The following is a 25,351-nucleotide window of genomic DNA, read 5'->3' as shown; positions in this document are numbered from 1 at the left end:
ATTTGATCATTTCACATGTACGTGGGGTTAAAGATTTATTTAAACTGGTTTTTGGTTATCTAAAAAGTGTGTCAGGACACCTTTAGCAAGGACAGTAGTCACTTACAGGTATCAGTTGTATTATCTTACGTTATAGCTCTGAATATTATGAACAAGGCATAGATTGGTAGGTAAATACCAAATGGACTGCTAGAAAACAGTATTTTAGGAAAGAAATGCCCCGTCTTTTCTGACAGAGGAATGGTATGTAAGAAATCTTTGTTAGCCTCCATGGCAACTTGAAAAAATATCTCTGGGTGGGTTTTTTGTGTGGTAAACTTCTCATGGAAATAATGTTGGCCTTCTAATTACGCCCACCATTTGTTTAACTGTGCTTTACCAGTCCCTCATTTTGAAGTGGAGCTGAATAAGGCTACTGTTCAGCAGTTGAGGAATTCTGTCCCTGACTTACAAAAATAAACTTATTGTTAGAGCGTTATAAAGATAGTAACATTGGATCACACAGTGGTTATGCAGATCAAATGGCTGCTTCTTTCACTGGCGTAGTAAGCAGTAGATAACTGTAGTGCTGAGGCAAACGTCCCACAAGGCCAATCCCTAGTTTCTGTGATCCAATTTTGGCAGGAAAACATGGATATTAAGTAAGCAGATATAATATTCTTAATTTATATCAATGATTTAGTCTCTATGAAGTTTGAACCTGATAAACTGCGGGGGCTAATTTTTTTGGTTTATGAAGAACATGTGACATGAACCGTGTGAGGGCAGAACTTCCAACCTCACATTCTTCAAGTTGAAGAAAGACGACTGTACTTCTTGGGAGCTGGAAAGGGCTGTAAAACCTTTTTGATGGATTTTCAGAGCAGAGCGGGTAAACAACCCTGCTTTGGGACGACACATGTGCCAGCTACTGATAATTCATTTTCGATCATAAAGGGGTTTTAGTGGCTTTCGTGACAGCCCTCCCCGATTCTTAAGGCACAGATGTCTTCATGAAATTGCCACTCCAGACAGTTTCAATAAAAGGCATTGCTGTTGGGAGGGTTAAGGGGAAAAAAAAAATAAAATTAAATCCTCAAAGCCCTGTTTCCTAGATTCTTCCCCTTCCACCACCCCACCACCCCCCAGAGCTCCGAGCACTTCATTCTTGAACGAACCCGTCAGTAGAATAAGCAGTGTGATTAAAATTGGCCAAGTGCTTGATGGCCTCCTGTTTAAGATGTGGTATTAAAAGCTGCCTGTTCAGTGATCTCAGAAAAGGATGCACTTGGAATCAATGCCTTAACTGAATAATTGCTTCCCTTTGAAAAATAATTGCAAGCAGCGTTTGTAATATTACGAATCCAGACGTTTTCCCTTTAATAATTATTCAGCTCAATGGCATGAGACAACTCAAACTGAAATCTGGAGTCATTCTGAAACTCTGGTGAGTACGTAATGAAGAATCCAAACTGCCTTTGCGAAATTGTCACTTCAGGAAGCACCAGAAACAAACTATAATTCTGAAAAAGAAAACTCATCATCTTAGGAAAACCATACATTTATAATAAGAATTTAAAATACACAACTGTACTGAAGAAAATCAGTTGTTAACCTTGTGGTACGGTGTAACTGTCATGTTTGAAGACCTGAGTAGTGAATTAAAGCATGCAGCTGCTTTATGAACTTAATATAAAACAGAAACAAATAAGTGCTTTTCCGGAGCGTCTTTAAATGACAGATTAAAGATTTTAGTTTAAAAAAAACACACTCCAAACCAAACTCTAAACTTTCAAGGTTTCCAAATGTAGTCAAACAGCCTGTGAAGACTGAAATATAAAGCAGTCCCACGTTTGTAATTCAGTTTGTTAATGTGAGAAGTTTGCAATTTGAAATAGATGATGCAAAGGTTCAGGATTGGGTTTTAAAGCAAAGACCTCATGAACTCCTGAGACGGGCAGATCAGAATGAAGAGAGGGCAATAGCTGGTGTTCTTTGTTGACTGTTGCTTCACTTCAAAACTTATTTAAACTCTGACACATATGCAAGTATGTACCACCTCACCCCAAAAAAACCAACAGTGGAACTTTATTTTCATTTTTTCCAGATGTTTAAAGCCGGGGGGGGGGGGGGGGGGAATCTACTAATGAATATATAAGAAATGTTTTGCAGCAGAATGTTGCTCCCACAAGACAATTTCTTGACTATAAGGAATTTTTTTTTTCTGAAGATGGTCACTGTTTTCTAAAAATAATATTCTATTTTGGACAAGTTATAATGTGTTTACCTTCTTGACTACGTGTTTTTGTTCCACATTTCTAAAGCTTCCAGTAAGTTAGTCTGTCATTTCAGTGGAATACAGAAAAATGTCTGGGTTCAGGGAGAGGAATTTGCCACGGCACTTGTTACAAAAAGTACTATACCTTGGGTTTGTATCAGAAACTTAAAAAAAAAAAAAAAAAAAAAATCAGGTAATTAAAAGTACAGGAAACATGCTGCTAAAACACATTAGAAGGAAATGGAATTTAATGTGGGTTGGGGGGGGAGGTTGTTGGTCCCCCCCCCCTTGCCTCCCCCCCCAAAATTGGGCTTTGCAGGTTTTTGCAAATGTTCTGTTCTGTGTGTGAAAATGGAGATACTAGAGGAGAACTTGTCTGTCCTGCCTGTTGGCTGTAGAATGGTCGTTAATCTTCTGAAAATCTAAATAAAATCTAGATTAGCTATTCAGATGTGAAAATAGATGTTCCTAAATCTTAAAAGCAGACAGGCTTGTACTTGAGAAACCACTTACATCTTGCTTATGGGTAGGCTTTTTATGCCCCATTGATAAGGATGTCAGGCTCCAGCGTCGCACAGTGCTCCACCGTCCCATATTTAGGTTTGCAAAGAACATGGAGCCAAAACTCCCACTCGAGTCTGCATCTGGTTTTAACCATGCATGGATGTCCTGTCAGCAGAAGAGAAAATAACACATCTATTTTTAAGTTAGCTGGAATTCTGAAGGCACAAACCACCTGGTATCGCTGAGCGGCTTTGGCTGAACGTGTGCCGTGGTCACCCCAAGGAAGCAGCTTATTAACCTTTGCTGCCGCCTCCTGACCCGTGTGTGATACTGCCTCGTGGAAGGGCTGAAACGGCTAAATTCCTTGCAGTAAAAATAATTAAAAAAATTAAGATCCATAATCTTCACATCAGGCGCTTTGGAAAATTAACAAGCAGTTGTATGGGCGATTTATTTGCAATTTTTTTTTTAAGTGGACATGCTCTTGTATAAAAGTCGATGTGTTCAAAGTCTGAAAGATAAAAACAGTAGCTTCAGACACAGTTAATCTAGCAAATTATTTAACTAATTCATTTTTAGGACTGTGTCCTGATGTTGGGACTGAGATTAAATACGGAATTGGAAATATTCACAGGAAATATGTGTCGGAGCCTGTGCTTTTTTTTTTTACAGTAAAGCAATTTACAATTCATAAAAAAAATTTGTAGCAGAATCGAATGTTTTCTGTTTGAAATACTACCTCAGTATTAGTTAGCCCCGATGCCGTGGCTCACTGGGGCAATTTAGAACCTTCTTTCGGGTTAATTACTTGTCCCTTGCCGGTGTCCCATGGGCTCATTCAGTAACCAGATTTTCCCATAATGTTTTTTCTGAGGTTGTGGTATTGTTTATCATGCTGGAGTAGCAAGATTAGTATTTTTTTTTTTTTCATTTTGAGGCCCAAAGGAAAACCACGTGGGGTCTTTGACTCTTGTGCTATGTGCCTTTTTAGCTTCTGCAACCTGTGTTCTTTGACAAAGATTTAGTGTCTTTAATCATTCATCAATTAGAGATAGGGCGGATATTGACCCTCAAAACAAGTATCACCGAACAGCATCGCCCAAGGTATTTTTAGTTTCGTTCTTTTCTGTTGTTGGGGTTTTGGACTCATTTGTTCACGAGTCAAACGTTCCAAGAGTTTGTTTAAACTTGGGGAAATAACAAGTGAATTAAAAAAAAAAATTATCGTGGTAAGGTTAGATCTTCCAAGAATAGATACAAATTTTTTGTATCTTTTGTTGATGAAAGTGTGGAACAGCCTGTGTTATCCCATTGCAAATTGGCTATGTACTGTCTACTGAACGTGAGATTATTCTACTAGAAATCAGGCATTATATGTTCCCTCTTTTGAATTTAATTCCTTTTTTTCTGAAATAGGCATGGTAGTTCTGAATCTAGTCTACACATACACAAAATAAGAGGTCTTTTGAATGGCTTCAAAGCAGGCGACTGGTTATAATGGGCCAATCATTGCTTTAGGAAGACTTCTAATATCTATCTCTAAACAAATAGACTGTCGCTTGTCACTTGCCAAGAGAGTGTTTTATTCTATGTGATGTCGACGTGGATACTTCAGTGCTTCCTTTATTTGCTGTTAATTAGGAGCTGCATTGTTGAGAAGTTGTGTATTTTTAGAGAATGATTCTTCGCTTGTGAATAAAAGGAGCTTGTAGAGCACGAGCGTAGAGGTGCTGGCCCAGGCGCTCTCATGGTGTGCGCTGGGGACACGTGTCTGAGAGTGCTCTCTGTCTGCTCAGCAGCTCTGCCAACTCTGCGGTTTGCTCGAAGTTTTAAAATCTGCTTCAAAGATAGTGTATTTCTTAAAAAAACAAAAACAAAAAAACCAAACAAACAAAACCTCACAAGTAACAACAAAAAAGCAAAACGCCCCCCAACCCCTACAGTATTCACTCAATTTAATTATTATTACATGATCTGAAATTTCATAAATCATAACTAGTTTTTATTTTGTAATTTAAATGACTTTGGATGTTTAAATAAACATGCTTTTAGAAAATGCTGCTTTTGAAAATCTGCTTTTAGGTAGATGAAATGTTAAAATGATCTTGAAAAATGTCTATAAGACTTCAAAATTGTGGTAATTACCTATTTTCTGGTAACATTAAAAAAAAAAAACAAACAAAAAACAACCAAACAACATTTCATCTAGATTACTTTAGATTAATATAAATCTGACCTGTGACAGATGGGCTTCAAAATGGCTGTTTTGATCAATGTCACTTTGATCGATGTCAAATCTTGAAAAGAATTGCACTGTTGTGTTCTATTTTGTTTGGTTTTGTAACTTCTGAGGAATTACAAAGAAGGAATTGGACTGTATTTATGCTTATTTTGAAATATTTTTTTTTTCTACCCCCAGACTTGAGGAAAGACCAGATGAATTCAGAAGTTAACTACAAACCTCATGTTAATTTGCCGACAGAATTACATTTGCGCGTGCCGAGTCCTCCAGTAAAGAGGTAACTAATACTGGCATTAATTTACTATGTACTAGTTTAAGAAATACTGAATTCTGTTACGTGATAGCAATCAATATTAAGCATGCAAAAGTTAAGGTATTGAATACTTTTGACAGACAGTGCCTTTTGTATTTTACGTAATTGATAGGTTTAAATGCCTCTGTTATTATTTTAATTTTGATGCTGTCAGTGGAACCAAATCGCTTACGTTGTTTTAAACCGTCTTACCAGAGCAAAGTGTTTTAATATTTTTCTGGTTTGAGTTTACATACTACAACAGGTAGTGATTAACCAATTTGTGGTTAGTGCACTAACCACAAATAAGTTTTGAAAAATTTGGATGGAATGGGAGGAAAAAAGTAATTTCTGTTTAGTAGCTGCTGCTATTTACCTGTTGTTTCTAATGTGAACTGTAAGTGCTCAGTAGCCCTGAAAAATCAAAAATCTAAATACAAATTTAGCATCTAAAAGTAATACCTAATATTTGAAAAGTAGATATATCGGGCTGAGTCACAGGGATGCTTAGAAGAGAGCACAGGTCATGCTTGACATAAATTCCTTCAACATTCAGGGCTGTCTTACCTTACAGATATTCAGTCTCTTGCAGAGATTTTTTGGGGCACTTCTACATTTCAAATGAAAGAAACCTTGGAGTGATTTAATACAACTTCTAATCAAATGGCTTTATGTAAGATCCCAGTTCTCTAGTCAGTTCAAATATTTAAGCAGTTACCAAGGCCATCTTTGAAAAAAGAATAAAAATCCTTGGGTTATTTGAGCTTTTTCTTATATTTTTATGGATACTTAACATCCTGTGTGTTTTTCTATTTTAGAGCTGAAATGCCTGAGACCAATAGGAAATTTTTCCCATCGTCGGCTCTGCAGCCAATTATTAAAGACATTGTTAAGTCAGAAAGTAAGAACAAGGTAAACGAACAGAATTCTTCAGAGTGGCTTAACCCAGACAAGTTTGAGAAGATGAACGTGTCGGTATATTGTGCTGATGGTGTCACCCACCCCTATACAGAAAGCATCTGTGGAAGGAAGCTCCTCAGCAATGACTTTCACTCCTCTTCCCAGCTGCAGCCTCATCACGCGAGAACATTTGGTCACAAAGTGGGGTTGTCGCCTTTTGTGCCGCAGAACCTGTCGGAAAGGCCCATGGTGCTTCCCCCTCCCGGTGAGCATGCTGGGCACCCGCTCCGAAGGGCAGATCCAATCTGGGCACCCGAAGTGGTGTACCAGAATCTTCCTCCCCCTTTACCCCCAAAGAAATATGCTCAGAACACTTTGTCGGGATCCGAAAATAACTCGGCAGCTGATGTAAAGCCAACAGAAGTGTTGCAAAATAATCTGTTAAGGCAAACAGGTACACCTTTAAAATCTGCATCAGAAGCAGGCGTATTTACAAACGAACAAAGGCTTAAAGAGCCATTTCAAGGGAATGAACTGTTTGTTCATAAACCGGATTCTCCACCTCGCTTATCAGTTAATGACATTTGGACTGTGTCTGAAAACTTTTTAAAGAAAGGATCTCGTCATACGGGACCAAGTGCTGGCTATGTGGATGGAAATGATAGCGTATCCCTAACGACTTATTTTTCAGTGGATAGTTGTATGACTGACACATACAGGATGAAATATCATCAGAGACCCAAGCTGTGTTTTACAGATAGCGGAAGCTTTCACAAAGAAAAGCATTCTCCATCTGCTGGAGTAGAACTGAATGCTACATACCATGCTACTATTGAGCCCAGGCATCCCACATCCGAGCAAAGGTACAAGACAAATGTGGAAGGCATACACTGCAGCAGATAGATTCTTAAAAAAAAAATAAATATAAATCTGGATCTGACTTGCATTTCATGTAATCTGTAAATGGGCACAAACCTTGAATCTGTGTGTGCGTGTGATGACTAGGTACCCAGCTGACTGTACTTTGCTTAGGAGTTATGACTGTTTAAATGAATATGCAAATAGAGGTGAGCAGAGGAGAAGAGGTGCTAAACTTCTGGTTCTTTGATTTGTTACTCTAGTTGCCTTAATGCTTACCTCTGTTACTCGGCTTGTCTTCTACAGTTTATATTAAAAGTGGTCCCTTTGGGTGTATGCATCTTACAGCAGTGGGACCAACTAGATGTTACTAATTTTGTAAGAAGCTGCAGTTTAAAAAGTATTCCTTCAGACTGTGGTCACTATGTACTTACGCTAACAAAAGAGATAAACATATTACCACCTATAGTGCAGTAAATGTAGTTACAGTAGAGCAGTATTCGTCCTGATAGGCAGGAGGAGGTGACGTGGTTTGTTTTGGTTTTTTTCAGCTGGCTTCTCTGAGAGTCTGTGCTTTCACAAACCTTCAAGTGTCTTTAATACAAGTTTACCCAGAGAATTTCTAACTTTTTATTTGAAAAGCCTTAATAATAATAATAGTAATTCTTTAAACATGGTTCTGGTTTGCAAGCGTTAAATAAGATTTTCAAAGGGAATCCAAGTAAAGGGCAGTAATAGTGTCCTCTTAATACACCTGCTCTATGTTAGTGTACACTTTCAAACACATTTATCGATTTGTTCACTCTGTAAGCTATATACTTTAACTTATTAAAATTAAATTTAACCACATAAGATAAAAACTGATATAGCAGAATAGGATGCTAATTTTAAAATATAGTTATCGTGCAACTATGAAAGATTAATTTTGTAAGGTTTTAGATGTATTTACTACTTACGTTCAGTTCTGATTTCTTCAGTTCTGATTTATTGTACAATTGCATGCCAAGTCAATGCTGCTGTTTTATTGAACTTCCTTTGTTCAGCTTGACGTTTTGAGCAATGTTTAATGGGGATCAGACATTTGATTTTACTGACAACAGTTTTTCCTATTGAGAGCAGTCCTACACAGGGATACGTTGTGTATTAGCCGATCAGGCAGGCTGTGATGGCTGATAGGGCATGGCAAGAAGAGGTTCCTCTCTTTCTCTGCTCTGCAGTTTTGGCAGCTCTGGCACTTACCACGTCTTTTGTTAACCTGACTTACTTCAGTAACAAAGGGGAGGATTTATCTGGCTTTATTTGGGTAGTTAAATCAGTGCACAGAACTATTGAGTGAGTGCTGAGGCCCAGCACATGTCCCATTGAGGGCTGGGGAGGAAAGAAGGATTTCGCCCCGGTGGCATCCCTGAGTGCTTGAAATGACCCACTGTGTCTTGTGGTGTCAGAGGCAGGGGCTTAGAGTTCTGTTTCCTTCTTATCCTAACATTGAACAACGTGTAATTGAGAATTAACGTCAGCAAAGCCTGACACAATCCGAAAAGGCTAAATTTTACTGTTATTCATATTTTGAGTGTTAACTTGGGATGCTGCTGATTACATCTAAAAATCAATGCCTTTTAGCTATGAAAATAGCGCAAGGTTAAATATGCATAATAAACACTCTTGCTTATACTTGCACTGTTAGTCAGAAAGGCTTTTTTTATGTTTATAAACCTTATAGGAGTTCTAATGCTTCAACCAAATATTGGCAATTATTTAGCGTGATTACCCAAGATGCACATTAAAACAGTAGTTTCGGTTATTCTGTGTCAAGGTCAGTTTTTGGTTTTTGTTTGTTTTTTTTTTTAAACTACATGTAACTTACAGTAGAACTGGAACATGATATATGCAACAAACCAGCTATCTCAGATTAATCTTATTTCTACTTTCTTGACCAATGCTACTTGTAGCACTTAGGGGGGAAAAAAAAAAAGAATTCTAGAATTCGTAGTGCAAATAATTATGCATGTTTAGGTATGGCTGCTGGTAAACAGCAACTTTAAAAAATTATCCTTTTGTAAGAAAATCAGTTGAATACAGAAGAACCCTGAAAATATAAGAGCCTGGACGATTCCTAACTGTAATATTTTTGAGAGAGATTTCAGAACCTGTAACTGATTTTTTTTTTTCCCTAGCTCATCCAGCAATGTTACATAACATACATAGCCAGTTAAGTAAAACTGTCTTCTAATACTTGTGTAAAAACAAAGATTATTGGAACTTGTAAATAATGTATAATTTGTAAAATGTTTTGCAAAAATCTTGTATTTGAAATGACAGTATTTTTATGTATGAATAGCACAGCAACAACTGTGAATGATGTTAGAACACTTATTTTTAAACATGCATAGCAATGTTCATACTTCTGTACAATGAGCAATATGAATGCCTATTACTGATACCAATGAACTTGGCTTCCAGTAAGCACAACTGGTAAACTTATTTTTAAAGTAGCTGCAGTAATTTAGATGTACTTCAGTCTCCTTGCTTTGCTTGAAACAATCTTACCGGACAACTTTCTATGTGACCCATGTTTACCAGGTATTTAATTATAGTAAACAGACAGCTAATCGAGGCACCTTTGTTTTTATATTTGACTCTGCACTCCATGTATGTATGTACGTACGTAATATTTGCTAACTAATCTGTGATAACTTGTTTTAACTGACCTAGGGTGCCTATTTATTTTTTTATAAATGTCTCCTCCTGGCTATAGATTTGTATAAGAGCCTAGACAATTTTTGTAACATTAAAGATATTAACAAGTCTTGTAATTAATATATTTTTCAGTCTTTAGAATTATTTTCTTGCAAAGTCCTGCTTGTTCAAGCTATCAGATAAATATTTAAAGTACCTTTGTCTTCTGTTCTTTTTGTATTCCACATATTTCTAAAAAAAGAAAAAAGGCTGGCTTTCCAGAACTACATTTTTAAACAGTGACAGATAATACTACTGTGAATGGTTGAATGTTTTGCAGAGATGGTGGTTCAGTTACCTTTTATGAATAGTAAAATTCTTCTGAAGAATTTGTTTATAAGGTTGTTAAATCTGTTTAGGTTTCTAAATACCTAATGAAATTCATAAAGCGATTTTAATAGCATAATCCCACAGACTGGGTGACTGATAAATTACATTAGTTGTCTTGCTATCTTACTACTTTTGCTCTATTAGGGATAAGTGAAACTTGCCTTGATAGACGTATTCATGCGCTCCAGGAGCGTATGAAATAGCTTGAGCGCAATGCAGCACAAGCCTGCGCTTTGTAAGCTTTAAGTTTTCTGAGATAAGTAAAACCATGTCTGTCAGACCTGGCTGAAGGAGAAAAACAAACTACTAGACACTCTGAAATTTCTCTTAACATTCTAAAGGCTATTAAGGCTTGTTCTCACCTGTCTTCCTTACCAAAAGAGAAATGGAACAACATTACAGTGCTTCTATAGTAAGGTGTTTGCTTGAGATTTCCCTGGTGAACTCCTGTTGGGGAAGGGGCGGGGGGAAGTAGTGAATTTATCTCTTTAATAGCTTCATTTTAAAAACTAGAAAACTTGTTTTTCTATTCTAGAGAATGCAATCACAGCTGAGCTCTGAAACCAGTGACTTATTTTGTAGGCACTAGCAGCCAAGATCATAAATGCTAGCAGGTAAAGGCATCTCAGTTCTTAAAGCATAGGTCTGATATGCAAAGAAAGCCACTGTTAATGGAAGAACCGTCTTTGACAATGAAAGAAAAATAAGGGAAAGATAGCATATGCTCATTTTCCTGTCCAAATCCTATTTACCCTGATACTAGCCTGTTTTCATTTAATGTCTTAGAAGACACTGAAACGCTCTACACTTCAGTCTCTGAAATCTAGTTATTTTATTTATTACTGAAAAAACCCACCAGCCATGTATTGTACGTCTCAGAATTAGAAACTAGTATTCACAAGGGAAAAATACTCAAGAAAACTGACCTCACCTTCATCCATAGTTGAAGACTGTCTTCCCCAATACCTGAGTGGGTAAAAAGCCTACTCCCTGTACTTAACTTCCTCTCCTTTCTCCTGATGCTGCAAGAGACTCCTCAATTTAATACTGTTTTGAAAGTCTCCCTATTGTGAGACACAGGAAATTTTGACGGGGCAGATGGAAACTGAAACCTATTACTTACCTATTACTGCCTACTTACAGTCATCCATGGAAGGTATACACAAGAGGGTACTTTACATGTAACCTGCCAGCTACTCAAGAAGGCTGTTCTTCTACGCTTGCTCCTTCACTCTCTATAGCAAGGAAATAGGAACCTGTTTTTATCTAAATCAGTAAGCAAGGCCAGCTGGCTGCTACTGCTCTTAAACGCTGGCATGTTTCAGAACTCATAGGAACTGCTGGAGCTCACCTCATACGCGCTGTGGTATAAAGAGAGAAAGGTGTAAGAGAAAACCAAACAGCATCAAACCCTCATGATTAACTTTTTGAAAGGAAAACAGCTGAGTAAACTTCATGCGTTGAGGGAAAAGGTCCGAGTTACAACTTCAGTCTACGTAAGAGCTGGATTTTATTCTCAGCCACTCTATAGTCCATCCTTTCAGTTGATTTTATTCAAACAATACATAGGTTCATTTCTCCTTAAGAAACCTTTAGGCACTAATTACAAAAGCACAGTCAAGCTATCTTGGGTGACCTCTAAGGCACAATTCAGAACACAGAAACAGGACACAGGCAAAAACCTGAACGGTAATACTTGTGATACAGCCAGAGATATATTATGACATAGCGTAGAGGTATGCCTCTTGCATTCAGAGGCAAGTGGAGTCGTGTTCCCAGTTGCCCACACTGCACAAACGTTCCTCCTCTTCCACTGCCTGTTCTCCTGAGGTGCATCCCGTGGAGAGAGAGTGGCTCTGCAGAGAACAGAAAGAGCCTGGTTACCTTTGCAGTGCTGAACAGTCCCTTGGAAGACACAGCAAACACTAAAGAAGCACCGAGCACACTTTCTAATAAAGAACGCATGCTATATCTTTTTGTCAAAATTAAAAAACTCAAACTACTGGTTGTCTGGGATCAGCTTTACATGTTTTTTTTCGGAGATATCTGTGCTTTCCAGGCCTTTTACCCCAGCGAGGCACAAGCCGTCCAGTCTCTGCGGACGGGAGCTCTCTCCCCTCCCTCCGCTCACCCCTAGGCCGCCCCTTCTCCCTCCCGGAGCCGGTGCCTCGGCGGCGGCTGACCTGGGCCCTGGGCCCGGCGTCCTCAGGGCAGCAGGTAGATGACCACGAAGAGCGCCAGATCGAAGAGGACGAAAAGCCACAGGTCTAGCCAGTAGGACTGTCCCGACAGCGACCGGCCGCCATCCTCCGCCGCGCCCCGCTGCTGCTGCTGCTCCTGCCGCCGCCGCGCCGCCGCTGCCGCCTCCATCTCCTCAGGGGTCGCGGGACGGCGGCGCCCACCGCGTAAGCACCGGCCGCTCTTCCGGGTAGGCAGCCAATGAGAGCGGAGCGCACGTACGGCCGCCACGCCACGCCCCGCCCCGCGCCGGGCGGCACCGCCCCCGTCGCTTCACGCAGCGCCCCGCCCTGCCGGCGGCGGCGGTTGGCGGCGGTTAGTGGCGGTTGGTGACCGTTGGGGCGCGAGCGGCGCTGCGGCGGCCTCCGGCGCCACCCGGTGACGGCGGCGGTGTTTTGCCGCCTGCTCCCTCGCTGCTCTCCCGGCAGGCTGCCGCCGCGGTGGCCCCTTCCCTGCTCGCTGCTGAGGGGCTAACGGCGGGCTCATGTGGTAAAGATGCCGGGCGCGGAGGGAGCCCCTGCTTCTCCTGGGAGAAGTGGCGCCTGTGGAGGCTCCCTCTGAGGTGGTGACTGACATTTCTGCGGTAGTACCTGGGCGCTACTGGTTGCCGCTCCCTGCCAGTCCTCAGAGCGCTTGGCCAGGTGAGACAGGGGTGCGGGGTAAAGCAGGTGGTCGGTCCGGGCGCACTGGGTTGGCCTGGTTCCAGTAAGCTGTACTGGGACTTGTGTGGAGAGAAACATTCACCGGTTCTTCCTGAGAGCGGATGGTGCTCTGGAAGAAACTAACAAATCTTCTGGGAAACCCTGTTGCGAAGAAGTTTAGGAAAACTGAAATTGTTTTTAAGATACACTCCTATCCTTGGCGGTTAGTTGGAGTTTGGACGCCCTAAACAAAAATGAAAAAGTGAATGTAGATAGCGTCTCCTGTGTGCTTTATTTACACAACACGCAGCTCTAGAAGAGATTAAATTAGGCTGTGCAGCCTGATACCATGCGCATAGTTGGGATGTGCTGCCCTCAGTCCAGCTGGTTCACTCGGTATTGAAAGGAGTGCAGTTATTATCTTTGTGACCAGCAACTTAAGAGTATACTAAACAAAAACTTCCTCATTGTAGCTATTAACCTTTTTTAGCCTCGTATTAAGAGAAAAGGCAATACTTGCTGCAGAATGCAGAGGACAGGTATCAGAGTTTAACTTCTCATAAGTATGCACTTAGGGATAGCTATTTCCTTACCAATAAGTTCTGCCATTAGAAATAAGGATTAATTTGTGTCAGTCAAGCATATGTGTGTTAGGTGAAGAATAATAGAGATTTAGGGCAGAAACAATGACAGTACTTCCCCTTTAAGTCTTGTAACCATACGTATTACCTCATTTGAGCAAAAGGAACTGTGGAAACTTAGGTTTCCCCAAAGGAAACAATTTCCTATTGTCTTCCTATCGTATTGGAGACTGAGTCTTTAAAGATTTTTCCGTATTTTTTTAAGTACAGCTGCTGACCACATTTGTCTGCAGTATTTGGAGTTGTTAAATACTTTTGAGCTCTCATCTTTTTTCATTTTCTTTTTTTTTCTTTTTTTAATAAATAAATACCAGATTACTTTTCATGTTGTGGCCTTGTATGTAATCCAGAATTAACTAAAACAATTTCTCAAATACTTGACAAAAAATGTATGCTACTGGTTATTGCGGCCAATGAATGACACAAATCTGGGCTGGGTGTGGCGGAGGTAAATGCATTGACACCAGGTGAGGGCTAGAGTTTGACTGTCTGAACCAAAAGGATGCAAGACTTAAAGGGTCAGCATACTCAGGGAAGAAAGAGAGAATACGTTCAGAAACATAATACAGCTTTCATTCCAGCCAGTAAAGTCTCTAAAAGAAATAAAATGGGATTTTCCAGTTTCCTGAAACCTTTGATGTGTAATCGTTAATACACTTTTATGCAGTTTAGAAGCAATAATGACACGCAGCTGATAGCAAAGGTCAAACTCTATAACAGCACTTTGGTGGTTAGGGTTTTGTCTTTACAGTTTAGTCTGCTTTTTCAGTGCACATAGCTTGACTGAAAGAATCTGTCATACAGCTTATTGCAAGCCATTCGTCTTTATCCCTCTCTCTTTAAAAGACTTTAGTAGCTACGCAAAATAGCCTAGAGATAGACAGAATTATGTAATAGTGTGGTTTCCAGATTTGAGGCCCTTGTTTTTATTTGGTAGTTTGTTTTTGTGGTTTGTTTTTTTTCATAGCTTTGCTTTTCAGCTTTACATCTCTTCGTAATTGAAAGTTGAAAGACTGCTTAAAATAGTATTCTCTTCATTGCAATACCTGTGGTATGTCTAACCACTGAAAGATGATTATGTGAAAAATATCTGCAATGGGAGTTGCATACAATTGATATCTGGGGGAGGAAATCCAAATTCGTACAGAAGGGTGATCTATGCCGTTCCTAACTCGAATACTGTTGGCGTCATGAGGGCATTGTGGCAGTAGAGGGAGCTATGAGACCCCGAAGACCACAAAAATATAGGCTGAGAGGATTCGGTTGTAAAAATAACTGAAGGAAAAGATGGTTTTCTTTTTTATTCGTTTATGGCCAGCAAAAAGAAAGTCAAGGGGAGCCAAGAAAACAGGGCAGTAAATTTTGCAAGGTACTTTAAAAACAGTTTTTCTGCGACCCTTAAGAAACAGCACAACTCAAGGCAGGTGAGACTGGGTTGAAAATAACACTTACAGACTGGACAACACAAGCGGAACGGGGTGCGTATTTGTCACCCATCAGAAACACGTGTCTGAAGTCAACATAGTCTTAAATCATTCTTTATCTTGTCAAAGACACCTTCAATGTTTTTATTCTTGTCCTGAAAGAAACTCACTCAGAGCCTGCTAACACTCTGCCTGGCACAGAATGATTTGAACCCCTAATAAATTGAAACAACTCAAAATCTGCATGCTTAAAAGCATGGTCATGCTTTTAGAAACAAATAAAATGAAGTTACTTTATGCGAGATGCCTGCATATCACCAGTGTGCGCTTTATAGTATTCCTATTGATACGAGCGAAGTATCAGTGGAATATCATTTAAGTCCTCCAAGTGAGCTGTATTATCACCCCATATTTCATCTTTTTTCCATATTTATATTTACATAGAAGAGTCTTAGAGACTTGGGTGTTGTCAGGTTTATTGCAGGTTTTACCATCCTTATTACACAATATTCAGTCCACAGAGAAACTGCGTATCTATAAATATTATGGTAAGGAAGCGAAGTTGCCCAATGAGAACCAGTGCAAAAAATATTTAAGTTCTTCTTATAGAAAATAATTTCTGCAGCCTTTTACAGTACGGCACTCGGGTAATACAAATAACATTTTAGCATTTCTATCAAATTGTAATCGGATTTTTTTTTTTTTTATTCAAGGCAAAACAGTGAACATAGGAACTAGCCTGTGTTTTCAACAGGGCTAAGAAATTGCAGTTTAGGAGGTGCTGTGACGGGATTAAAAAAAAAAAAAAGGCAGAGGATATGTAGAAAAATGGTCTTTTTTTCATTGGTTTTTGATTCTGGTGTGGTTCTGGGTAAAGTACTCAGCCCCTCTTGAAGATTCTCTTGGCTTCAACTCCTTCATATACGTAGGTCTGTTAAGAAAGTAAGCAGAAAAATCAGTGTCTGCTATTCCCAAGTTTAATTTCACAGATGCTATTGAGAGATGGTCAACAGTGATTTAATTAATTGTGACTGGTAGCTGTGTGGGGCCTACCATCCCTTGTGCAGGCAATGAGGAAAGGAATGTAAGGAAAGCAGCCTGTTGTCAATAGGCATAAGTTTTCTACGCAGACATTTGAACCACCACAGGACAATTTTGGGAGCCTTCAGAAAAATCCCAAAGTGTTGAAGTGCCATATTTCCAATATCGCTACTTAACAAGTTTCATCTATCTGACTGCTTTTATTAGAAGCGTGAAGAAGCACTGAAGGGTCGGACTTGCATGTTTTTGATGGCTCAAATCTCACACCTGTCCATAACGTTGGTGGGGTTTTTTTATATATTCTTTTAAGGAGCTTGTGACCCACTAGTGGAGAGGATCTCAAAACATTACAGTTCAGTTTCTGGCTTTGCTGCAGAGCTGTGAAACATTTCCCTTTTGTCTCAAACTTACCCTCTGTGCCGTCATTCCTGCCCCAGCCCCAAACTTTGTTGTAAAAGGGGATTTATAAGCTATTGACAGCACTGCCCTGTAGTAAGCTCCTGTGGTAAGGAGGCTTTTACAAGGCGGACACTTGGAAAAGGGCCTTCAGTCAGAACACATCTGTATATAATATATAACACACATAATGTATATATAGCTATCTCTCTAAGTATATATCTCTTCTGTATACAGCTTGTATTCACAGGCTTCAGAATGCATTGATAAGATACAGTTCACATGGGTAGAAAAATGTAAAAATCACAGGTTGCGAGTTTTATTTTAAAGTGTTGAATTTTGATAGATTACTTGAGAATTTTTACTAATGATAAATGAGGTTATTTGGCTTGAAGAAAATATTTGCTACTTTCAGAAATTTTTTTAGTTAATTATATTGTAAAGTTATATGTAAGTGACTGTTTAACTCACCTGAACAAGTTCATCACCTATGATTTCTCTGTATGCTGTGAGTACTTTTCCATTATCTTTTCTGGTAAATGTTCCTACCAGTTTGTTTCCTTCCATGTTCCAAGCGCCCTATAATGGGAAAAAAAACCCTAAATGTTTTGCAATAGATATGACAACGATTTGATTTAAAGACTCCAGGAATGCTTAAAATTGAGAAGAGATTAAACCAGTGTAATAGTGCTTTTTTGGACATTGATGGAAAGGCTTCAAAAATGAAATTTGAATAAAACCACTATTTTATTTAAGTGCATAATAGTCAAGCTAGATTTTTTTGAGCTCAGTACACCTTATTTTAATTAATTGTATCTACAAAGTAATTTTTTATAAATACCCACTCTGCACTCTAGGTGGTGTACTTGAGTATTATAAGAAGTAAAATTGCAATTGCCTGGATTTCATGGTGTGAAAATTGCGACATGCTCTGCTTTTTGGGCACTCTGTGAAACCCTGAGTTTCACAGTACGGTGTTGAACCATTAACAGTTAAGACTATGTTGTGGTTTTGTATGTAAGCTGCAAGCATTCCTGAACAGTCACACTTTAAAAGTAAAATTTAAATTAAGCACTAGGAAGACAAATCATTCATCTTGAACCTGTACTTCATAAAGTTATCATACCAAAAAATGTAATTATATAGAAAGTCTCTTACAGTAAGTTCAGTCCCATCAGCCAGACTGTACTCAAAATTGACTCCCAGATTGAATTCAATATCTACGGTACGGAAGTTGCTGGATTCTTTGACAGTAAATTTGTTTCCATCTTGTTGAATAGTGATCTTCAGATTATCATGGGCTCCTAACTTTCTTTTCATTATGTTAACACCTAGAAAAATCAATTAACGTTAATCAGAAAAAAAACCCTAGAGCATCATGTCTGTTTCTTTTTAGTCATTTTTATGTGGTTAAGTGAGCCTATTCCAGCATTCTGACCCAAATTTTTTTATTTTTCACTTTTTATTGAGGCTATATTCACCAGTAGAGATATATTACAAAGCACTATCCAACTGGAATGGTTATGTTTATATCTGTATAACGCACAGTTTGTACAAACTTACAGTAAGTATCAGGATGTTAAAATTACTTGATTCATGTTTTTATAAAATTGAAGAATTACGATTGACTCCTTGTGTAAGTTTTAAACTAGTTTCATGTTGTCAAAATAATATTCTTGCTATAGAATTCTGCTTAAAGTTTATCATTCAAATTCTCTGAGCCTTTTCCTCAAATGTAGACTTCGAGATTCTTTCTTCTGCTGGAAATAAATCTGCTGGAATGATTTAAATTGCTTAAGATTAACATAATGTAATTAAAATCAGAACATTTTTCAGTGTCTTCCCTGCCCCCCCCAAGCCCTTGGAATCTTTTGGATAGAAATGCAGTACACTGTGCAAGGGCAGAGCAGCAAACAGCAAAAGGGCAGGCTAGCCAGAAGGTAGTTCACAGACAGCTCGAGTTTGTATTCAGCCATAGTGGTATTATTCTTGTAGAAAGCATTAGAAAAGTAAGACTTACCCATCACCTCCATGAACTTTTCATAGTTTTCATTTTTTTCTACTTTCCAAGTACCATTAAATGCCATGTTTCTGTCTGTAGGAGGACTGTTCTGAAGTAACAGGTCTCTGCAAAGAGAATTTATGTACTGGCTTATCTTGAAAGCAATTTACAGGATGATGTGGCTGACTAAAGCTCAACTGATGCATTGATCTTTTCAAGGAGAAGTTTACTGTAGTTTAATAAAATTTCCAGTTGTAACCACAGTTCTTGCTGAATCGTTCCCTTATTGCCCCCAAATCGTGACAGTATCTTTATTGCTCGTCTTAGTAAAGAATTGCTAATGCATTCATTGTATTCACCATGTTTGAGTTGTAGTAAAAATCAGCTATCTAGTGAAAGCAATAATTAGACTTAAGAAAATTTCTTGACATTTTCTGTCTCTCTTGTATCTTCATGCTTGTGGGAGAGTCTTTGTGCAACTGGAGGAACTATATTTATGCAACAAACCAAACAAAAATCTGTACTTTGTCTTTTATAATTTGGTAGAGATCTGGTCTGCTCAACATAATAAGCACGGGGCAGAGGATTTACTGAATGTCTGCATGTTGTTTCAGAAACCTATCCACTTGCTTCTTGGCTAGTGCTGAGCTGTGAAAACTGGGACGATATTCTGTATTCGTGTGCTCACTTTTTAATATGTAGTTAAAATTCTGAGTAGTTTCTGCAAATTTTCTTCATTATAACACATTCAGTGAATGCTACGTGCATCTAATCCATTCCTACAACAGAAAAAGATGAGCAGCCAAGTCAATTTACTTGATGCTGTTGATTTCCACAGGTACCAGATTTTTTCTGTTCAAGGATAACGCAGAATGTGAGTCTTCCCTGACTTAACTGCTGCTTCCCCCACTCCCCTTCCCCTCTAACTGGTGCTACTTGAAACTGAGCAAAACTGTTGACCCAGCTTTTGTCTTTACCAAGTTTAGGGTTATAATTCTTCTCTTCACATGGATGGCATCAGCTTTGCTATGTGTTATCTTCAAAAAGTAAATGTAAATCCTGAATGCCCAATTGGGTTTTGCTTAGCACACAGGCAATGGATTGTACTCTATTTACCAAATTTTAACATCTTACAAATGAGAGCTAAGAAGAAGCAGAGCCTGCCGCTCTTCTTGTTCTAGCTACCTGGTCTTTCCTCTTCCTACCTCTTATATTCCCGTCTTGCAGGGTAAAGAAGCCTGCCAGATGGAAAGTGTTCCGGCTGTTTACTCTTAATGGCGGTGAGGAATGTACCTCACAATATCTATTTAACACCACCATTTAGGTCTCATTATGTAGTTTCTACATGCAGTTTCTTCCCACATTTTCATGCAGTTTTTCATCACCTTGGCTTACAAAAAAGGTCTAAAATAAAATTTGCAAAGAGGTAGGCATAGTTTTTGGAGAAAAAAAACCACCCTTCCTCTATATAAATACAAGAATTCCAGAATTAACTTCTTTTGTGGAGGACAAAATTGAAATGCCGCATCAGACTGTGAACTGGAGCATTGTCAGGTACGGGCAAGGCATTTGACTTAGGGAAGTATAGACATGCTAGTCCCTGTAATTGGAACTGGGTAAAAATCAGCTAACTATAAGATGGAAGGTGAGTAGTTGTGCTAGCATGGTGCCGAATCCAAACTCAGTGTCTCAAAAAGTGTCATAACCCATGCCCAGTGCTATGCCAATCATGGATGCCCATCTTACCCTTCAGCCAGCTCAGAAAACGGGCAAAATGACTTTCTGTTAGAGTCAGATTATCTCTTTTTATTGCATTGGAGTGTATCTTGACCTTTGTAGTCATCATTGTCAATCTATGTTATTTATTTAGTATATATACCTAGTCAAAAATACTTGGTGTCTGATTATAGTTCATCCAATTTATTGTTGCTTAACAAAATCATTAACTCTCTTTACAGTCTCTGCAGAAAGGTTCCTTCTGACAGGGGTGTAGTGCAACTTTTGAACCATTTCTGTTGTATCCGGTAGGAAATTAAGGCCTGAAAGAATGTGAATTATTCACATTCTTTCAGGCATATACGAAATCTAACAAATATGAAAGCATTTCAAGAAAGCTTTTTTACTTTTTAGCTGGGTTCCGCATTCTCTCCAAGGACCTGCTGATTCATTTCATTTAAGAAATGCTAAGGTATCTGAAGTAGTGTTTATATATTTAAACAAAACTGTTACTGATTACTTTCCTCATTTGAATCCAGTCTGTTTTCTTAACCTCTGAAAAAATAACGCAGAGTATTGACATTCTGCAGGTTAATTATGAATTTCTACATCAAACTTACTTCAGCAGTTTTTCTGAACATTAAAAAAGGGGGAGAGTCTTCTGGAGTGAGTCTTCAACTAAGAGGAAGATCTCTCAGATGTGCTTTTCCAGTCAACTGTCTCACAACATGCCTTTCCCCCCTTGTGATTCTTTGGTCTCCCTCAGAAGTCAGGCTAACCAGCCAACTCCAAACCTTTTCACTGTCGAGCAGCAAGTAGCTGGGTCCTGAATTTCACATCGAAGCTTGTTGCTCCATCTCTGTCTCATTTTTCCCTTCCTTAACGTTTCTTTTTACTGGGCAAGAATCCTTAGAATCCTGTTCAGATCAGTCCCACAGATCTGTCAGTTAAGTAAGAATCTCCACAGGTGGTCAATATTTAGGAGTTTCATGGTGTCTCTACGTTGGTACAGTGCTGACAGCATAAAGAACTGTTCTCTGAGGTCTGATGGAATGTCACTGCTAGAACAAGCACCCACCTTTTTAGTCTCTCACAATTTACATGAGTTACTTGGGACTATTAATGCACTAAAACCTGACTTCAGTTTTCTTACATATACTAGAATCATAGGATGTATACTTTATTCAGAGTTTGAGTTCCTATAAAAGCTGGGTTTCCTTTTAAAATTATAATTAAAATTGGTTTTATAGGTATTTAATGTTGGAATATTCCACCACCTTTTCCCTTCTTCTGTCTACCTCTTCCTTGTGTGGTTTTCAAAACTGCAATTTTTGCTTAGATGGTGCATTGAAAAACTTGGTTTTTAGTATTGCTAGTTGCGTGAAAGTCATAAAAGCTAAGGGTGTATATTCTTGGCTTCGTGGCTTTCCTCAAGGTGCCAGCTGCAAAACACTGAATGAAAGTGGACAAACTTATTAACTTTGAAGTTTGATCTTTAAATGAGGTGGATGGAGACAAATTATTAACTTATATGGTCATGCCAATTTCATCATGCCAGTCCGTGATAATCGTACCAACCTGTATTAAGATGGTAATCAACAATGAGGTTCCAAAGATCAGGGTGACAAAAATGCTTTTGCAATGGGTAATATTCATCTATCCTATTTATTGTTTTGTGGCTTGATTTCGAGTTGTTCTGCCTAAAATTAACTAGGGCAGTAGAACTCGGCTTTACCATGGAGTGGTAACGGCTTGGTGCCAGCATAAACCTAATATACTTAAGTAAATATTATAATATTATATATTATGAAAGAGATGAATCTCTGTTAAAACAATGTAGATTAACTGGTTTCTGTCAGGTAGTTGTGAACTGATTTGGCAGGGTTTATGTATGTTTTCTATTGCATGATTCTTCTATGTGACTTGGGATGGATTGCAAAGATTGTTGGGCACTTATGTCACGTAAGGGCCCCTGGATCCCTTATTGTGAAGTTTTACTAACCATTTAAACCACAATACTCAAATTCATATCGATATGGTAGATAGATGATTCCGTGCCAGTAAAGCCAACTTTAGCATAACTTTGGGTGGCTTGGCCATAAGCTCGATGGAGCCTAACTAATGCCGTCTCTTGGATGAATAATTTCAAAGTACATGTTGCAATTGGACGTTGTATTGCAGCCAGATTAGCTCATACTTGAGCTAGATTTTCCTACTCTAGCTGCCTGTTTGCTAAATTTCTGGGTTTATTTTTGTTCAAGGGGAATCTCCTGGATGCTGCTAATATGCAAGCTGTTCAACATGAAGATTCAACATTTGAAGATTACTTAGAAATTTCCAGTGAGTATAGATCCATTTGTCTGATCAGTTAGTAGTGGCTGTGGATCGTAAAACTTTACTTTTAAGCATCTGTAGACACTCTTTTTTAATTTCTGTGTAATGGTGCTGATCCACAAAGTGCTGGATGTTTTTGAGAATTGATTATTGGAGAGAACTGAAGGGCACGAGCTAATAAGCTCCAGGTTAAAAAAAATCTAGATGCAAAATGCAGGATTTTCTTGAAGCAGTAACAACTCTGGTGTTAACTTCATCCATTACTGCATGGTAAAATGAATCCTAGGATTACCTAGAACAGTCGAATCGGGCCTAGTTTCAATGAAAAGAGGGTGACAGTGAACAATTGCCAATAAAAATTGTGTGCTTTTCCAGTAAAGGTTGTATGAATCTCTGAGTATTAATGCCATTTGTCACTTGTCACATAGAGACTGATATGTCAGTTGTCCCCTAGGGCTTTGTGTCAGGCTTATCTAAGGTATTTCAATGTATATATTAATAATATTTTCCTGTATTTTCCAGGCAAATACTTAGTAGCAGGCAAATTTAGGGAAGTAGTTTCTTTTTGTTCAGAATATGAAATGTGATTGAAGGGTGGGGTTAAGTCCAGTGAGCTAACAATGTCCAGTATTGAAAGTCTGCATCAGTCTCTTCAGTTTTTCCAAAATTTGAACTGGACTTTTAGTTCATTTCAACATAGCTATTTGCTGATTGTACACTTTTGCTTTTGATAATGATATAGCTCCAAACTCCACCAAAGATTATTGTGATTATCTGGATTAGTGGCTTGAATCTAATCTCATCTGTAAAACAGTGAGCTTCAGAGTTCTTCTGAGCTCAGCATAATAACAAGAGAGCACCCTATATGGCTCAGATATTTAAATATTTGTATCTCCAAAAGGAAAAGATGGCTTTAAGACAAAACATTATTTTCTTAATGTCTGATGTAAAAGCAGAATGTACACCCGGATCCTGATTCTGTTTCCATCTCGGAAATGGACTTTCTATGTGACCTTGATCAAATTAACTGCTCTACTTATCAGTAAAATTAACTTCCTTTCCACTAAAAAGACGTATATATGATAAAATAAATTGCCAGTGACTTGACTAACTACTACAAAAAAGGATTCTGAAGAAATGCTTGTATGTGATTGTATCACGTGTAAACTAGTGGTATGATTTAACCACGGGTTTTACTCACGGTTTTTGTTAAAGATCTTTGATGTTAAGCGAAAGTAACCTGTGTAAAGTACGATCTATTTATCAGCCATGACGAACCACTGGTGGGCAGTAGCAGGCTATGGCTGAATTGATTATCCTCGTATTTCAGCAGGAAAGAGGATTTTATCTTTACTTGATAGTACAGATACAGAACAGAAAATAATACAGCTGTTTGGAGAACAATTCAATCTCTCAGGAAATGTAAAAATAAATTTCCATGTTAAATAAAATAAAATTCTCTATCAGCTCTGGAATAATGGGGGGAAAACATGCATCCAGGTATTTCAAGAAATTCTGAATTGTAAATACTGAAGTGAAAATTTACTTTGTTTATAACTTGTGGTATTTTTCAACTGAAATTGAATTTCTAAAGTTCTGTGCGTGCTAAGAAATGCTACTCTCCCCTGAAGGGCTGAAAAACTCGATGGTTGTCAGATTCCCTAAATTTAGATCCTAAAGCTTACTACCATAACAAAATCACACCTTTGAATTATTTCCAAAAAATCTTAAAGGGTGACATTTCACAGGAATGTGAAATGCATGTCAGCAATAGCGGTCACCACTGTTACTAAAAATACGGCTGGAGGAAGACGCTATTGTCTTTTCTATTTGTTAAAACGTCATCCTATTTGTGCAAGATGTGAAAGACCAAGTGCAATATTCTCTTTCACCTCCTCAATAAAAATGCCCTCGTTCAAGGTTATATTCTTTTCTGGGCTGGGTAAGAAATGTATTCCGGTAGTCCTGTTGAAAACTGCGCCGCTTCTCAGAAATGAATTCAAACATTCAGTAGGCCAGCGACAACTAAGCGGGAACATGACTAGGTTGGTGAGCGGGATGGAAAGACTGTAGTCCCAACAGCAAATGGTTACTTGATATATGTAGATATACATAGGCCGTTGTTCAGTTGCACTCATAAATTGCCGTTGGTTCAATCAAACGGTGCTTGTGTTTTGTGCTGAGCTAAATCTGGCCCTTCGTAACTTTTTGAATGAGACTGTTGTTTGACAAGGATGCACATACTTCTTGGTTTTGCCTAGAGCTAAAAAAAGTCAAGCCAGAAGTGTTGCTGTGGAGAACCTCGTAGGCAAAGAACAGAAATTGCCAAGAAGCCCACTGGTCTAGAATTACCTCTAGGATCAGCAGTTCGCATATGATGAGGCTTTTGTTGTCAAAAATAATTTTTTCACCGTTTTGTTTGAAGTCACTGGGTTGATTGTTACTGTCTCTCTTACATGCTCCCCCAGGAATTGATATCTGGGGGCAGAGGAGGAGGATGGATCTGTACAACAGTTGTATTTGCTAGTTCTAGTTATCCAATAAACAAAGCTCCTAGTAAGTGTAGCTGCAGTGCTCTCTAGTGGTTAGTAGCAGTGAATTATTTTTTGCGGTTTTGAAACGAGAAGTACTTTACCACTGGCTCATCTCAGTAGTACTTATGTTGTAAGTATCTTGATATTAATAGTGAAGTTTTTCTCTTCAGGATTTCTAGGACCTAGAGAAGTTATTATAAAATATAAATTAACAGAGGCAATGATTTGAATCAGGGAACAATGAGGTGTTGAAAATTCAACCTTA

At 38.6% G+C, this 25,351-nt stretch overlaps 2 protein-coding genes and 2 long non-coding RNA genes across 9 annotated transcripts in view; 2 read left to right on the top strand and 2 right to left on the bottom strand.

Annotated features, from left to right (window-relative positions):
- USP53 (ubiquitin specific peptidase 53) overlaps nt 1-9,946 on the top strand; it is a 39,466-nt gene extending 29,520 nt beyond the window's left edge. For both annotated transcript variants that reach the window (XM_074588479.1, XM_074588480.1), the window contains exons 15-16: nt 5,181-5,280; nt 6,114-9,946. In XM_074588479.1, the coding sequence (XP_074444580.1) occupies nt 5,181-5,280; nt 6,114-7,098 (1,085 nt within the window). In that variant the 3' untranslated portion in view covers nt 7,099-9,946. The remainder of the gene's footprint in view (nt 1-5,180; nt 5,281-6,113) is intronic.
- A 1,664-nt stretch (nt 9,947-11,610) lies between these two features.
- On the bottom strand, nt 11,611-12,593 carry LOC141743691 (uncharacterized). The gene is made up of 2 exons (XR_012587168.1): nt 12,303-12,593; nt 11,611-11,975 (listed from the first exon to the last, which is right to left on the bottom strand). It is a non-coding gene; the product is annotated as an uncharacterized LOC141743691 (long non-coding RNA).
- Nucleotides 12,594-12,655: 62 nt separating this feature from the next.
- Nucleotides 12,656-25,351, top strand: part of LOC141743688 (uncharacterized) — a 104,555-nt gene continuing 91,859 nt past the window's right edge. For 3 of the 4 annotated variants that reach the window (XR_012587166.1, XR_012587163.1, XR_012587164.1), the window contains exons 1-2: nt 12,656-12,998; nt 22,480-22,558. This is a non-coding gene — a long non-coding RNA (uncharacterized LOC141743688). The remainder of the gene's footprint in view (nt 12,999-22,479; nt 22,559-25,351) is intronic. The other variant, XR_012587165.1, reaches the window with a different exon arrangement.
- FABP2 (fatty acid binding protein 2) lies at nt 15,525-25,271 on the bottom strand. Of its 2 annotated transcripts, none has more exons than XM_074588475.1 (5): nt 25,188-25,271; nt 18,521-18,627; nt 17,659-17,831; nt 16,972-17,079; nt 15,525-15,994 (listed from the first exon to the last, which is right to left on the bottom strand). In XM_074588475.1, the coding sequence occupies exons 2-5, from the start codon at nt 18,585-18,587 to the stop codon at nt 15,944-15,946; spliced, it is 399 nt and encodes a 132-aa protein (XP_074444576.1). In that variant the 5' UTR covers nt 18,588-18,627; nt 25,188-25,271; the 3' UTR covers nt 15,525-15,943. The 2 variants fall into 2 exon arrangements, with proteins under 2 accessions (XP_074444576.1, XP_074444579.1); XM_074588478.1 differs by lacking the exon at nt 25,188-25,271 and adding an exon at nt 20,839-20,959.

The sequence above is a fragment of the Larus michahellis genome, chromosome 5 (assembly GCF_964199755.1).
Source record: "Larus michahellis chromosome 5, bLarMic1.1, whole genome shotgun sequence".
NCBI lineage: Eukaryota > Metazoa > Chordata > Aves > Charadriiformes > Laridae > Larus > Larus michahellis.
Note: the sequence above shows the minus strand (reverse complement) of the source record. Positions and strands in the feature narration are given on the sequence as shown.